Source organism: Mustela nigripes, chromosome 4 (genome assembly GCF_022355385.1).
Source record: "Mustela nigripes isolate SB6536 chromosome 4, MUSNIG.SB6536, whole genome shotgun sequence".
Classification (NCBI taxonomy): Eukaryota; Metazoa; Chordata; class Mammalia; order Carnivora; family Mustelidae; genus Mustela; species Mustela nigripes.
In genome coordinates this window covers 43,869,038-43,882,511 of record NC_081560.1, presented here as the reverse complement: position 1 = coordinate 43,882,511, position 13,474 = coordinate 43,869,038, and the positions used below count along the sequence as shown (strand labels likewise).

General features: G+C 45.2%; 2 protein-coding genes across 2 annotated transcripts in view; one reads left to right on the top strand and one right to left on the bottom strand.

Annotated features, from left to right (window-relative positions):
* The window catches only part of KBTBD2 (kelch repeat and BTB domain containing 2), a 194,110-nt gene that overhangs the window by 73,369 nt on the left and 107,267 nt on the right, over window positions 1–13,474 (bottom strand). The window lies entirely within an intron of this gene.
* The window catches only part of FKBP9 (FKBP prolyl isomerase 9), a 39,490-nt gene continuing 29,089 nt past the window's right edge, over window positions 3,074–13,474 (top strand). Inside the window, exon 1 of the mRNA XM_059396593.1 lies at window positions 3,074–3,561. Coding sequence (XP_059252576.1) covers window positions 3,335–3,561 — 227 coding nt within the window. The 5' untranslated portion in view covers window positions 3,074–3,334. The remainder of the gene's footprint in view (window positions 3,562–13,474) is intronic.

Sequence of the window (13,474 nt, the reverse complement as noted above, 5' to 3'; positions counted from 1 at the left end):
AGAGAGTTAAATAACATGCCTAAGGATGTCGCAGTATAAGTCATGGAGCCAGGCTGCGAATTGTTAAAAGTGCTTAACTAGGCTGTATTTTGTAAATGCATATATGTGAAGTTCCGCTCAGTATTTTAGCTTTAACATAATGGAGGAAACCACAAAAGAAGTAAAAGTAACAGGATAGGGAATATTCCCCTCAAATGTGGCGTTCAATATGTAATACTTAAAATATATAAGGACCTCCTTCATATTTATTAGAAAAAATCCAAATGAACCAAAACACAAAGGCTATGAACAGAAACACATGTTACACTGACGTGTCCCAGAGCTTGAAAATCTGGTTTCCCTCTGAAAGTGAACTGTTGCATGAACCAATCCAGTTGTTGGGCCAATAAGTGGCCTGTAAATGTCTTGCAAGATGTTTCCATCTAGTCAAGGAGAATATAGTCTAAGGAAGATATGATTGAGAAACAAAAAGTGTGACTTAATTGTATTACAGAAACAAGATGGTCTATAGAATCTAAAAAAGGAGAACCAGGGAAAAATATAGATGGTATTTGTCTAGCGTTGTCTGCAGAAGACACAAATTATATAAACACACGAGTGTTCTGAACACTAGAGAAATATGCACCATTGAGAATGAGGCATAAATTTGACCAACCCTAGCCCCATCTTTTCTTCTTTAATTGAAGTGTAGTTGACATACAGTATTAGTTTCAGGTGTACAACATAACGATTCAACATTTATATACATTAAGAAATGTTTACCTTGATATGTGTAGTTACCATCTGTCACCATGCAAAGTTACGACAATATGATTGACTATATTCCCTGTGATGCATTTTTCTTCCTTGTGACTTATTTATTTTATAGCTGGAAGTTTGTGCCTCTTAATCCTCTTCACCTATCTCACACATCTCCACCCCACCCCTGTAGCATCCACCAATTTGTTCTCTATGAAACTGTTTCTATTGCTTTGTTTTTTCTTCTAGTTTCCACATGTTAGTGAAATCATGGTATTGTCTTTTTCTGTCTGACTTATTGCATTTCGCATAATACCTTCTATGCCCATTCATGTTGTCAAAAATGGCAAGATTTCATTCCTTATTATGGCTGAATAATATTTCAATTCTTTATCCATTCATCAATGGATGGACACAGGTTGTTTACATATCTTGGTTGTAGTAAATAATGCTGCAAATTTTGGCCCCATCTTAAAGGAAATACCTTTCAAGACTCACCAAGCCTCTGTGCTCTGATTTCATTCTCACCCGGCACCATCCTGAAAGTGTATTATACCAGATCCTAATATGAGGAGAATGCTGTTTTTCTCAGATCTGAGTAATGGGGTGAGTGGAACGGTGGGTCTCCTCTGGTAAATTAGTAACTTGACATTGCAATTTGTAATCTAATATCTTATGACTTTAGTTATTGTGGCAAATGGCATTATCCAAGTCCCCTGCAATAATCTCTCTCATTTGTTTTCTACAAATGATCTTGATACTCCTCCCATAGAGAGGTGGGCTCTCTGCCTCTTTCCTTGAATCTAGACCAACTTTAGTGATTTTATTGTAACCAGTAGAAAGTAATGGACAGTTACTTTCATTACTAGGAAGAGATGCCTCATTATTTTTAAAATTAGATCAGAAGAGATGATATAGTTTCCACATCATTCTCTTGAAATATTTCCTCCTAAAGCCTTCAGGAATGTAAGCTGTTCCATTGCCCTGAAGCCACCATACTGTGAGGAAGCCCAAATTATTAACTCATGAGGAGAAATCACATGAAGAAACCTTGAGATTCAATAAACAGAGGGATGCCTGGCCAGACTCCAGTGCCTAACCACCCCAAACCCAAGTCGGACGACTCCACAATGCAAATCAAAGTAAATCTAAGGGTCTCAGATCAACCAAGCTGAACCAGAATTGTTCCTCCCATCCTCAAAAGGCTTTGTTGTTGACCAAGCTATGCCCCTAAAGTAAAAGAAAAGAAGGAAGAAGAAAGAAGAAGGAAAAGATAAAAGGGGGAGGGGGGGACAAAAACCAGATGTTCTCCCACCAAAACCAGTGACCTTATAGCAAGCCATCAAATAATCTGAAAACCTTAGGATATACTTCTATGCAGCAACCAGGTGAGTTGGGTTTCTCTCACTTGCAATTTTAAGAATCTCGACCAGCAATTCTTTCTACCTATGGGTCCTGTTCCATGCTATAATAAAAACGCCTTTCCGCATAAAAACAAACAAATTTGCTCACATTTTATTATTTTTGTAGTTATATTTATAAATTAGATTGGTGCCCAGTTTTTTTCTCTCTCTCTCCCAGTGTTTGCCAGGTTTTAGTATAGGGATAGTTTGCTTCCCAGAAAAGCTGAGAAAGCCTTGGTGATTTGCTTTCATTAGTTCAAAATTTTAATAAGTAAGAACAACCAATTCTAAGCCAAGAATTCGTTTAAGTACTCAAAAGAATTTCTTGGGGTTTCTGATCTTTACTGTGAAGTCCTACCTAGCTTAGTCACCTGTGTGGGACCATGCGCAATCTTTGCTATTACTTTGCTATTAAGTACTAGCTCACAGTCCATCCACTAATGGCTTGGGGAACAGTCACAGTAACTTAAACCCCTCTCTGGAGAGCTATCAGGGGAGTTTCAGAATACACGCCTCTCCCTTTCTCTTTAAGGATTATCCTGAAAACAAAAACAAAAAAACCCTGAAGAATGTTTTCAGTCTTTTTCATGTAGAATTCATTCTTGTAACTAAGTTAAAAAAACATAATAATCTAAGTTTCCCTCCCTACTCAAAGCAGCCAGCAGTAATTCGACCCGCGGCCACGTAGGAGCCTCTGGTGGCGCTAAATCTGGAGAGTCTCCAGGGACAGGCGGAGGCCGGCCACTTGGCCTGGTTGGTAAACGCGTTTCCTTTCTCAACTCTGGGCCGAAGCCCCGTCCCGAGGAGTTCACGATTTCTCCCTCGAGGACAGGTTCCCTCTGAAGCTGCCAGCCGGCTTCCCCTGGCGGACCCGCTCGCTGGGCAGGCTGGGCAGGGCAGGGCAGGGCAGGGCAGGGCAGGGCCGGGCAGGGCCCGGGCGGCGCGGGGCGCGGCAGGCCAGCCCAGGCGCGCGTCTGCGGCTCCTCCCCTCGCTGGATGTGGCCGGGGGGTGGGGGGCGGGCGGTGAGAGAGGGGGTGGCGGCTGCCGCCCGGGGAGGGCCGGCAGTCTTTTCCACGTTTGCAAACGCCGCGGCGCGCCCAGCTCCGACCCTCGCCGCCCGAGTTCCGCACGCCCTCGCCGGCTCCACGTCGCGCCCCGCGCCCGCCCCTCGCTGCTCTCCTCGACGCCCCTGATGGCGTTCAGGGCCCGGGGCTGGCGACCCCCGCCGCCGCCGCTGCTGCTGCTACTGCTCTGGGTGACGGGGCAGGCGGCGCCGGTGGCGGGCCTGGGCCTCGACAAGGAGCTGCAGATCGAGCGGCGCTTCGTGCCCGACGAGTGCCCACGCACCGTGCGCAGCGGCGACTTCGTGCGTTACCACTACGTGGGGACATTCCCCGACGGCCAGAAGTTCGACTCCAGGTACCGCGCCCCAGACGCCCGGCCGGGCCTCTGAGGCAGCAGCGCCCGCTCTCCGGCTTCTCTCTCTCCGGACAGGCCTTTCCCTCCCGACGGACCTCCCCCGGCTCCGCCCCGCGAATCCCGCGCTCCTCCTCCTCCTCCTCCTTCTCCCCAAAAGCCCAGGGACCCTAAACCTCTCCGCGGTGGGGTGAGCCTACGGAGCCTTACGCTCCCCTGGTCCGCCGGCCTGGTCCTGGCGCAGAGAGGCTGGAACTTCCTGTCCTTCCGGCGCATTCAAGCAACGTGAAATCGGTGTAAAGTGGCCCCTCTGCAAATAGACCTCCACCCCAAGAGTAAATGTTGATGTCTGTCTGCCACCTCCCTTTCCTGGTCTTTAGACAGACAGGCTCGTTGAATCAGATGATGCGTCTCACCGTAGATGATGATGGTGGTGGTAATGGTGACGATGAGCTGATGATAGCATCCGTTAACATTTATGGAGCTGTTACAATGTGCCAGGATAGTTCTAAGTGCTTTCTGTACAATGAACTCGTTCATTTCTTACAACAGATCTTTTAGGTGGGGACCATTATTTTGCCAGTGAGGTCACTTGAGGCCACTGAGGCTAAGAAACTTGATTAAATGGAATCCGACTGAAAACCCTGACAGTCCAAGTTCAGGGTCTGTGCTCGAAGGTACTACTGCCCTTCATATTTGGCCACTGGGTGGCCACTGGGTGTGGGCAGGTCACTCAGCTTTGCCCTGGGGCCTTGAACCATGCCGAGGATTCCCTCCCTCATCTCTGTCCTGAGATTGCAGTACTTGTTCCCAACTTGTTCGCAGCTTCTCTCCAGTGGAGCTTTAGGGTTAAGAGACCTTTCCCTCCAACCTACAGTCCGCTCTCCTACCCAAGGCTTTGTTACAAACCCAGGTCTGTGCCTGCACTTCTCTCAGTGAATCACCAGCCTAGGCAGAGAACAATTTGTTGAGCCTCTGCCCTAGGCTGTGCAGGCTCATTCCAGAAATCATCTTTGAAAAAGTACTTATAGCCTCTCTTGCCTTTTTTGGAATTTCGGACAATGAATATATAAAAGCAGTTTAGCATGCAAATTGGTACATAGGCAAATGCTTAAAAATGGCCCTTTTTTCTGTTGTTTCAGTAGTTTCTTTTTATTTTTAACAGCTTTACTGAGATATAATTCACATACCATACAATTCACCCATTTAAAGCATACGATTTGGTGGTTTTTATTATATTCATAGGTTTGTGTAGCCATCACCCGCTGTCTAATTCTAGAACATTCTCATCACTCCAAAAAAGAAAGGCTGGACCCATTAGGTCACCTCCCCCACTCCAGCCCTAGGCAAACACTGATATACTTTCTATCTCTATATGGAATCCTATAATTTGTAGTGATATGTATCTGGCTTCTTTCAGCATAATATTTTCTGGGTTCATCCATGTTGTAGCATGTACCAGTACCCCATTCCTTTTTAATGGTGTGTAACATTCCATGGTATGACTGTACGTATATTGTTTATCCATTCATCAGTTGTGGGTCGTTTGTATTGCTTATACTTTTTGGCCAATGAACATTTGTATGTAGGGTTTTGTGTGGATATGTGCTTTTCTTTCTTTTGGATCTATACCTAGGAGTAGACTTGCTGGGTCCTATGGTGACTGTGTAACTTTTTGAGGAACTGCCAAACTGTTTTCCAGTGCAGCTTCATCATTTTATACTCCCATTGGCAATATGAGTGGTCCTAGTTCTCCACATTCTCCCCCAACAACTGCGATTTTCTTTTTTATTCTCGCTTTCCTAGGGGATATGAAGTGGTATCTCACTGTGCTTTTGGTTCACATTTCCCTAATGACTAATGATGCTGAGCATCTTTTTATATGTTAGTTGGCCATTTGTATATCTTCTTTCATCTGCTTCTTTAGTTAGAAGATAATGAAGAAATTCCTGCTCGTGCTGATGGTAATTAATAATTCCCACTAGAACAAGTTGTCTGGTACTTTTCCTCTCGCTAGTCATGGCAGCCACTGTGAGGCAGTGTGGGACAATGGAAGATATCAGAAGGAGGCACTACCATCCAATCAACAAATGTGTGTGTAGTGTCTGCCCCTGAAGACAGTGTCCTTCACTGTCCTACAGCTTGTAGTCCGGGCCATGGTGTCGTATGATATATACAGAAAGAATAATAGCATACACTTTTGTCTGTCATGTAGAGTTCACACAGTTCTTACCATAGACCTTTCAATGTATGAATTCATTTAATCTCAAAGAAATTCATTAACCTCTCAAGACAATGAAGTAGGTACCTTGACAACAAATGAAGAAACGGAGGCTTGGAAAGTTCAAGTAATTTGCCAAGGGTCTTGGCTACTATGTCGCAGAGTGAGGTTTTGAACTTGAGCGGCGTAGGGCCAGACTCTGTTGTCTGTGGTCCACAGTCCATACATATATATAATGAAAGAAAGGCAAGGAACTATGGGAACACACAGAAAACTCAAACCATGTGTTGCATGGGGTTGGCGAGAGAGAGAGCGTGGTCGGGATGAAATTCCAAGATTGCAAGGCTAAGACCTGAAGATGATTAAAATTGACCAGGGCTGGGGCACCTGGGTGACTCTAGGTTTGGGCTCAAGCCCTGATCTCAGTCAGGGTCATGGGATGGAGCCCCACTGCGCTCAGCATGGAGTTGGCTTGAGATTTTCTCTCTCTCTCTCTCCCTCTGCCCTTCTCGCTCATGCTCTTTCTGTCTCTCTAAACAAATACACAAATCTTAAATTTAAAAAAAAAAAGAAAATGATCAGAGCTGAGCTGAGGGGTGAGGGCTGTAGAGGGAAGAAAGCATGTGGCTGGTGGAGGGTAGAGCCGATACGGAGGCCTGGTGGTGGGCAGTGGGAATGTTGTTTCAGGGTCTGTGAAAGCTCTTCACTACAGCCCGAGTTTGGAGTGAGAGTTGGGGAGTGTCCGTTAGGGAAAAAAGAGAGGCCAGAGGAGGCTGGAGAGGAAGGCTGGGCCCAACTCTGAGGATCTTTTTTGCCTGCCTATGGAATTTGGACTTTGTCTAGGACAGTGGAAAGCCATTGAAGAATTTTAATCAGGGGCGTGAGAGATCAAACTTTTCTGTGGCTGTAGTGTGGAGAGCGGGGTGAAAAGGGCAGGACACACAGTAGGTGTTCCACCAGTGTGGGTTTTTCTCTAGGGCCTCCATTTTTGGGGAATTTATGAAGCATTAAGGCACAACTTTGCCATTCCTGCCCAAAAAGCTTAGGGGAGGATAAATCTAAGGTATTTTGGGTTCTGGGTGCTGATTTGGAGGTTTTGCTCAGAAGAAAAGAGCCATCACCCTGACCAGAGCCATAAGCCACAAAGTGCTCCTCTTTTCATAGAGCTTTCTTCCTGCATCTCTGCCTGGCACTTGGGAGCAGTTAATATCTTTTCAGCTTATGAGCATTTGCACTTGCCAGGAGGCCCAGCCCTCTAGCCCTTGGCAATGGAGTCTCTGTGGGCTTGTTAATATGCTTCTGTGTCTGCTGCTCCAGACCGAAGAAGACAGTAGCTCCCAGGCTGCAGTTTCCAGGGGGCTCCTGCTCACCCTCTCCAGCTCTTGCAAGCTCCTTGTCAGCCACTCCTGATTGAGCTTTCTTAGGAGTTCCATAGCCTTCTTAGCAATAAGGGTGAGGGGGATGGCCTCTTTGCTCTGATTTCCTTCCAGCGACTGAAATTTATTAAGTTCCTGTTATCTTTAACAGGCAAAGCCATAATCTGGTCAGTTCCTTCACAGCCTCCAGGCTTGTTTGCAGACCCCTCAAGGTCCTGAGGCTCAGTAGACATTTTTCTGTGCCTACTGCATGCTCTGTTGGGTGGGATGCTCTCACAGGATGGTGTTCAAACTCTGCATGCATCACAATCAGCTGGAGAGCTTGTTCTACCCAGCTCCTGAATCAGAAGGTCTGGGTGGGGCCTGAGAATTTTTTGCATTTCTAAGTTCCCAGGTGATGCTTTTGCTACAGGACTGAGGACCACACTTTGAGAACTATTGCTCTAAAAGAATCAAAGACCTATTAACAGAGGTGTGCTTAATTTTATATATTTATTCATTCAACAAATATTTTTTGAGTATCAACCGTTAGCATCTGATGGGTATTGAGGGAAGGGGGGTTAAGCCTCGCCCCTTCTGCAGGATTAGTTCTGAGAAGAGCCAGGGAGCTGGGCGCAGTACAGATGGCGTCAAGCTGGACCGGAGAAATTAAGCAGTGATGAGGAAACTGGTCAGGTCATGACAAGGCTCACTTAGGGAGCCTTTAAAGTGTGAATCAGAATAGCAGCCCTCTTATGGAAAAGCCAGGTGATGAATGGGAAGTTACTGTTTGTGTGTTAGCCCAGTGTGGCTCTACTGACTGCAGGAAAAGAGCCTAACATCCAGGCAGGAGGTTTCTCAAGAAACTAAGATTTCTTGAGGCCATGCACCCACAGAGGTGGCTTGGTCAGTTAACCATCTGACTCCTGGTTTTACCTCAGCTCATGATCTCATGGGTTGTAAGATGGAGCCCTCCGGTTGCTTGGGATTTCCGCCCCCCTCCTCCCGCCCCCTCCTCCTGCCCCCTGCTTGCACTTGCCCTCTCTCTCAAATAAATACATACATAAATAAAAATATTAAAGCCTCCTGTTTTTAAAGAACAAGGAAACACCCTGTGAATACTTAAAGTCATTGCTTTTAATTTTCATTTGTGGGTCATTGTGAGCAACAGTGCATTTACAGTGATTTTTTAATTTGGCTAGATTTTACTGGCTGAGAACTTGTGTAGAATAAGATTTATAGAGATCTAATATTTTAACTTGTGCAGTTGCTGAAAAAAAAAACCTACAATAGCCGTGGAATGATTTCACTTGGCTCTGCAAAGTTTTCCTCTTAATGATATTTTAACGTGCCACCTGCTTGCGTTTCAGGGTCTGATCCTCTGTGGAGGCAAGAATGGATGTGCTCTTTCTCGTTTCCCTCCTCTTCACTCTTACTCCTTCCTCTCTTCTCCCTCACCTTCTCTCTCTTCCTGTATTACAGTATCCTTCATTTTTCCATCTGTTAGCCTATAGACACTTCGCCAGTTCATTAAGGGCTTGTCTTTTTCCCCTGCCATGGCTCCTTAGCAGCTGGTAGAAGTGCCCGTTTGGGGGAAATAATGTTAGGCAAACATTATTCTGGGTCTGGGAAGCCCAGAGTCACCTTTGAGAGCATGTGGTCTGGGGAGAGAGTTGGGAGGCAGAAAAGTCAGGTTTTTCAAGTCTGCAGGTGGGCTCAGGTTCAGTGGTAGAATTCAGCCAGGGGAGGGTGTTGAATCTTACCTGGGTCATCTCAGAGCAAGGCTAACAGCTAGGAGGTGACTTTCTGCTTTTGTGCATTTCATGCATGTTTCAGCCCCGTTCATGGATGGCTCTGGCAGGACCACAGTCCTCCTGTCTGGCTGGTCCCAAGTGAGCCAGTCATCTGAGCTGGCCTGAGATTGGGCCAACTTTAAGGCACCCAAAACATGGTTCTCGTGCCCAGTGGGCTGGCTTTTTATTTTCTTGCTTCTCTCCTGTTATGAATTCTCAAAATATGGCAGTCTCTTTAACGCTCAAAAAAGGAATTCAGTCTCATGTATAGCATCGTGAATACAGTCAATGATACTGTACTACATACTTGAAATTTAAGTATACCTTATTTATACTTGAAATTTACTAACAGGGTAAATCTTTTTTTTTTTAGTTTATTTTTTTATTTGACAGACAGAGATCACAAGTAGGCAGAGAGGCAGGCAGAGAGTGAGGGGGAAGCAGGCTCCCCACTGAGCAGAGAGCCCAATGGAGGGCTCGATCGAGGACCCTGGGATCATGACCTGAGCCAAAGGCAGAGGCTTTAACCCACTGAGCCACCCAGGTACCTCTAAAAGGGTAAATCTTAAGTGTTCTTTTTTTTTTTTTTTAAAGATTTTATTTATTTATTTGACAGAGAGAAATCACAAGTAGATGGAGAGGCAGGCAGAGAGAGAGAGGGAAGCAGGCTCTCCGCTGAGCAGAGAGCCCGATGCGGGACTCGATCCCAGGACTCTGAGATCATGACCTGAGCCGAAGGCAGCGGCTTAACCCACTGAGCCACCCAGGCGCCCCAATCTTAAGTGTTCTTACCAGGAAAAAAGAAAGACAGTGGTAAATAAGGGAGGATATGCTAATCAGCTTGATTGTGGTGATATTTCACACTGTTTACATATATCAAAACATCAAATCATACACTTTAAACAAATGTAATTTTTTAAAAAGACTTCATTTATTTATTTGACAGACAGATCACAAGTAGACAGAGAGTCAGGCAGAAAGAGAGGGGGAAGCAGGCTCCCCGCTGAGCAGAGAGCCCGTTGTGGGGCTCGATCCCAGGACCCTGAGATCATGACCTGAGCCAAAGGCAGAGGCTTAACCTTCACTGAGCCACCCAGGCACCTCTAAACAGATGTAATTTTTATTTGCCAATTATACCTCAATAAAATGGGGGAAACGTATCATATTCAGCATTTATTTGTCTGAACTGATTCTAAAATTGGCATATAGAGCAAGCTGACATGTCCTCTCCTAGCTGAGCAAGACTTCAGTTCTAACTGAGGGCAGTTTTCTCTTCCTTCTGTAATGGCCATTGTTACTTCATTTCTGATCCAACATCAAAATAATCTCAGCCACAAGTAGTATAAGCTTATATAAGTTCTTGTCAAAGTTTTAAAATTAATTTAATTTTTAAATGATGTATCCTGTATTACTTTTGCATGTAAGTTTTAAAAATCAGGTGAGTAATTCCATAAAGCTTAGAACTGTACTTGCCCAGCTGCCAGGAGAAGGGGCTTGGAGTGGGGTATAGCTCTTTTGGATGCAGACTTTCAAGCTCCAGGCTTCCTTCCCTCTGTGCTGCCACCTTCCACTTTGTACCTCTGCAGACTGGGGAGGCACACGGCTCCACCCTTGGCCAGGTCCCCTTCTGTTTCTTTCCTACAACGGCAGATCCTACACTTTAGTTCCCATTCTGTCTTCTAAAATTTTGTTGCCAGCTCTTGACAGCAATGGTCTCCTCTCTGTTTTCCTAAGTCGTTTGTTTTTTCTGATTTTTTTGTTTTGTTTTGTTTTTAATGAAGCAGAGCCTAGGAACTTGGGGAAGGAATAGGCTTTGGGGGCTCTAGGGAAAGAGTATGTTCAGTTTGACACATTTTTAAAATTTTTATTCATCTATTTCAAATATTTATTTATTTATTTATTTATATACTCTCTACACCCAATATGGGGCTTGAACTCATGACCCTAAGATCAAGAGTTGCATGCTTTTCCAACTGAGCCAGCCAGGCTCCCCATGACATGTGTTTTTATGTCGTTGTTTTTTAAAGATTGTATTTATTTAAGAGAGAGAATGGGCAAGAGAGAACATGAGCCAGGGGTGAGAGGCAGAGGAAAAGGGACAGGCAGACTTCCCGCCAAGCAGGGAGCCCTATGCAGGGCTCAATCCCAGGACCCTGAGATGATGACCTGAGCTGAAGCAGATGCTTAACTGACTGAGCCACCCAGGCGCCCCAATGTATGTTCTTTTAAAAGTTCATCCTCACTGCAGATTGAAGCCTATGTTTAGAAATAGCTTCTGGGGGCTCCTGGGTGGCTCAGTGGGTTAAAGCCTCTGCTTTCAGCTCAGGTCATTATCCCAGGGTCCTCTGCTCTGTGGGGAGCCTGCTTCCCCCTCTCTCTCTGCCTGCCTCTCTGCTTACTTGTGATCTCTGTCTGTCAAATTAAAGAAAAGAAAAGAAGTAGCTTCTGGGCTTCTAAATTTATGCTTCAGGAATGCAGCGCAGAGGCGGTTACTCATCCTGAGGAATATGCCGCAAGGTCATGCATGCGCATGTGTAGACGGTTTAATAACTTGCATGTGATGGGTTTTATGTGATGTCTCCTGTCTTGGTGATCTTTGGGCCAGAAAACGTGAAGAGCATCCTTGGGCGCTGCTGCAGCCACTTCTCATCACCGCCTCGGGGCAAGAGAAAGTAGAAGTAATCAAAGGCTTTATAGCAACAAATGAGCAGGGGAGAAAAGCTGATGGAGAGGAAAGGGGTTGTTGCATGTGCTAGATGATTTTCATTTGCCTTTCTAGGTCCCCTCTTCTTCTGATCTACTTGCTTTTTGCTCTGTGAGGCTGTATGAAATACATGTACTTAGTGTGGGTTATATCAATGACAGTTTCATCTCCTGACTTCCGGTTGGGTTCAGCCAGTGTGACATCAGCAGGAGATCAGAAGAAGGAGAGTGACATGGCGAGATTTATTCCTTTGGCTCCCTATCTGTAGAGTCTCCACCATTTGTGTCCTTAGACTGGGGGTCTTAGCTAAGCCTCTGTCAGGTGGCCCTGAACCTTCTCTGTCCCTGGATCGTTCAAGCCCAGGTTTGACAATAACACTCCTTATTTGTCCTCAGAGATACCACGTTGTCCCTGTGTTCTCTGCACCCTGAACCTTTTTACACAGTCCCTTTATTAAACTTTCCTGGAGCTGCCTAGTTTGGGTGTATCATCTGTTCCTTGCAGGACCTCAACTGGGACGTCTGCAAAAGGTGTAAATCAGCCAGATATGGGGACAGGCTCTATTAAGTGCTTATTCCAGAGCTTGCGGAAATAATTTTCGTAACCAATTCTGGGCTTGACACTGCCTATGAACTTGTGCCAGTTGTGCTGATGAGCACAGATTTACTCAGAACGACTTTATTTTTCCAGATGGTCAGTTTTAAGCCGGAGATAAGACTAGTCTTGCATTGTTAGTTTCTCACATATGTAAATTATAAACTCTTCTTTCAGAAAGGTGTATTTTTGTTTGTTTTTAGCACTTTGCTTAGGCAGTCAAATGAAGATATTAATATTGCAAGGAGCCAACAGTTTTTATATGCCAACTGGGGAAGGCCCTGCACTAGGAGGTGAAGGGTCAGATGGATGTGGGTTTTAGCATTTTCCCTCTTGGCTAATGTTGTGAGCTTGGGAGATTTTTTGACGCCAAGGAGCCCAAGTAGCAGCATCTACCTTGAAGTGTTGTGTGATGATTAAATGGGGATAGCATGTGGGAAAGCTTAGTTTGCCGCTGTGCCTGACACATAATAAACACTCTCTAAATGGTAGTTCTTATTAAAAACTCGTATTAAATTTGGGAACTATATTCAGGTTCCATGGATGGAAGACTAATTTATGAAGTGGTTTCCAGGCATTGCATTGTATCTGTATGCATATGCTCTGTACCTGGGATGTCTTTGAAGCTTCCAGTTCTGGTTCATTATTAATATAAACCCACCAGTGGGATGGTAGTCAGGGCATGGCAAGTCCCCAGCAAGTGAAATGAAAGAGCTGGCATTCCACGGGGCGGGTGTTTGTCCCTGGAGGTAGAGGATGGAGGTGTAAAGCTGTCTTGGCCTCAAAGCTGACCATGTGTTTTTGTCCTCTGGCTTGCTGACCTGAACTTGGAGTCTTGCTTTCTTTTCCCTGACCCTGCAAAAAAAAGGCTATTAAAATGAATTGTAAAACTAGGAGGTAGAAGAAAAAAGGGGGCAGGTCTGAGGAAGCTGCCCTGATGGGTGGTGAAGTAGACTGCTCTTCTAAGCTATTTATTAGGAAAAATGAAGTAGTTATATGCCAAATGAAGGGCAGGACATCCTAATGAAGTCAATCCCAACAACTCTTTTTTTTTTTTTTTAAATAGATTTTATTTATTTATTTGAGAGGGACAGAGAGAGAGAGAGCATGGGTGTAGAGGGGCAGAGGGAGAGGGAGGGAGAGAATCTCAAGAAAACTCCAGGCTGAGCAGAGAGCCCAATGCTGGACTCCCTCCCATGACCCTGAGACCATGACCTGAGCCAGAATCAAGAGTGGGATACTTAACCAA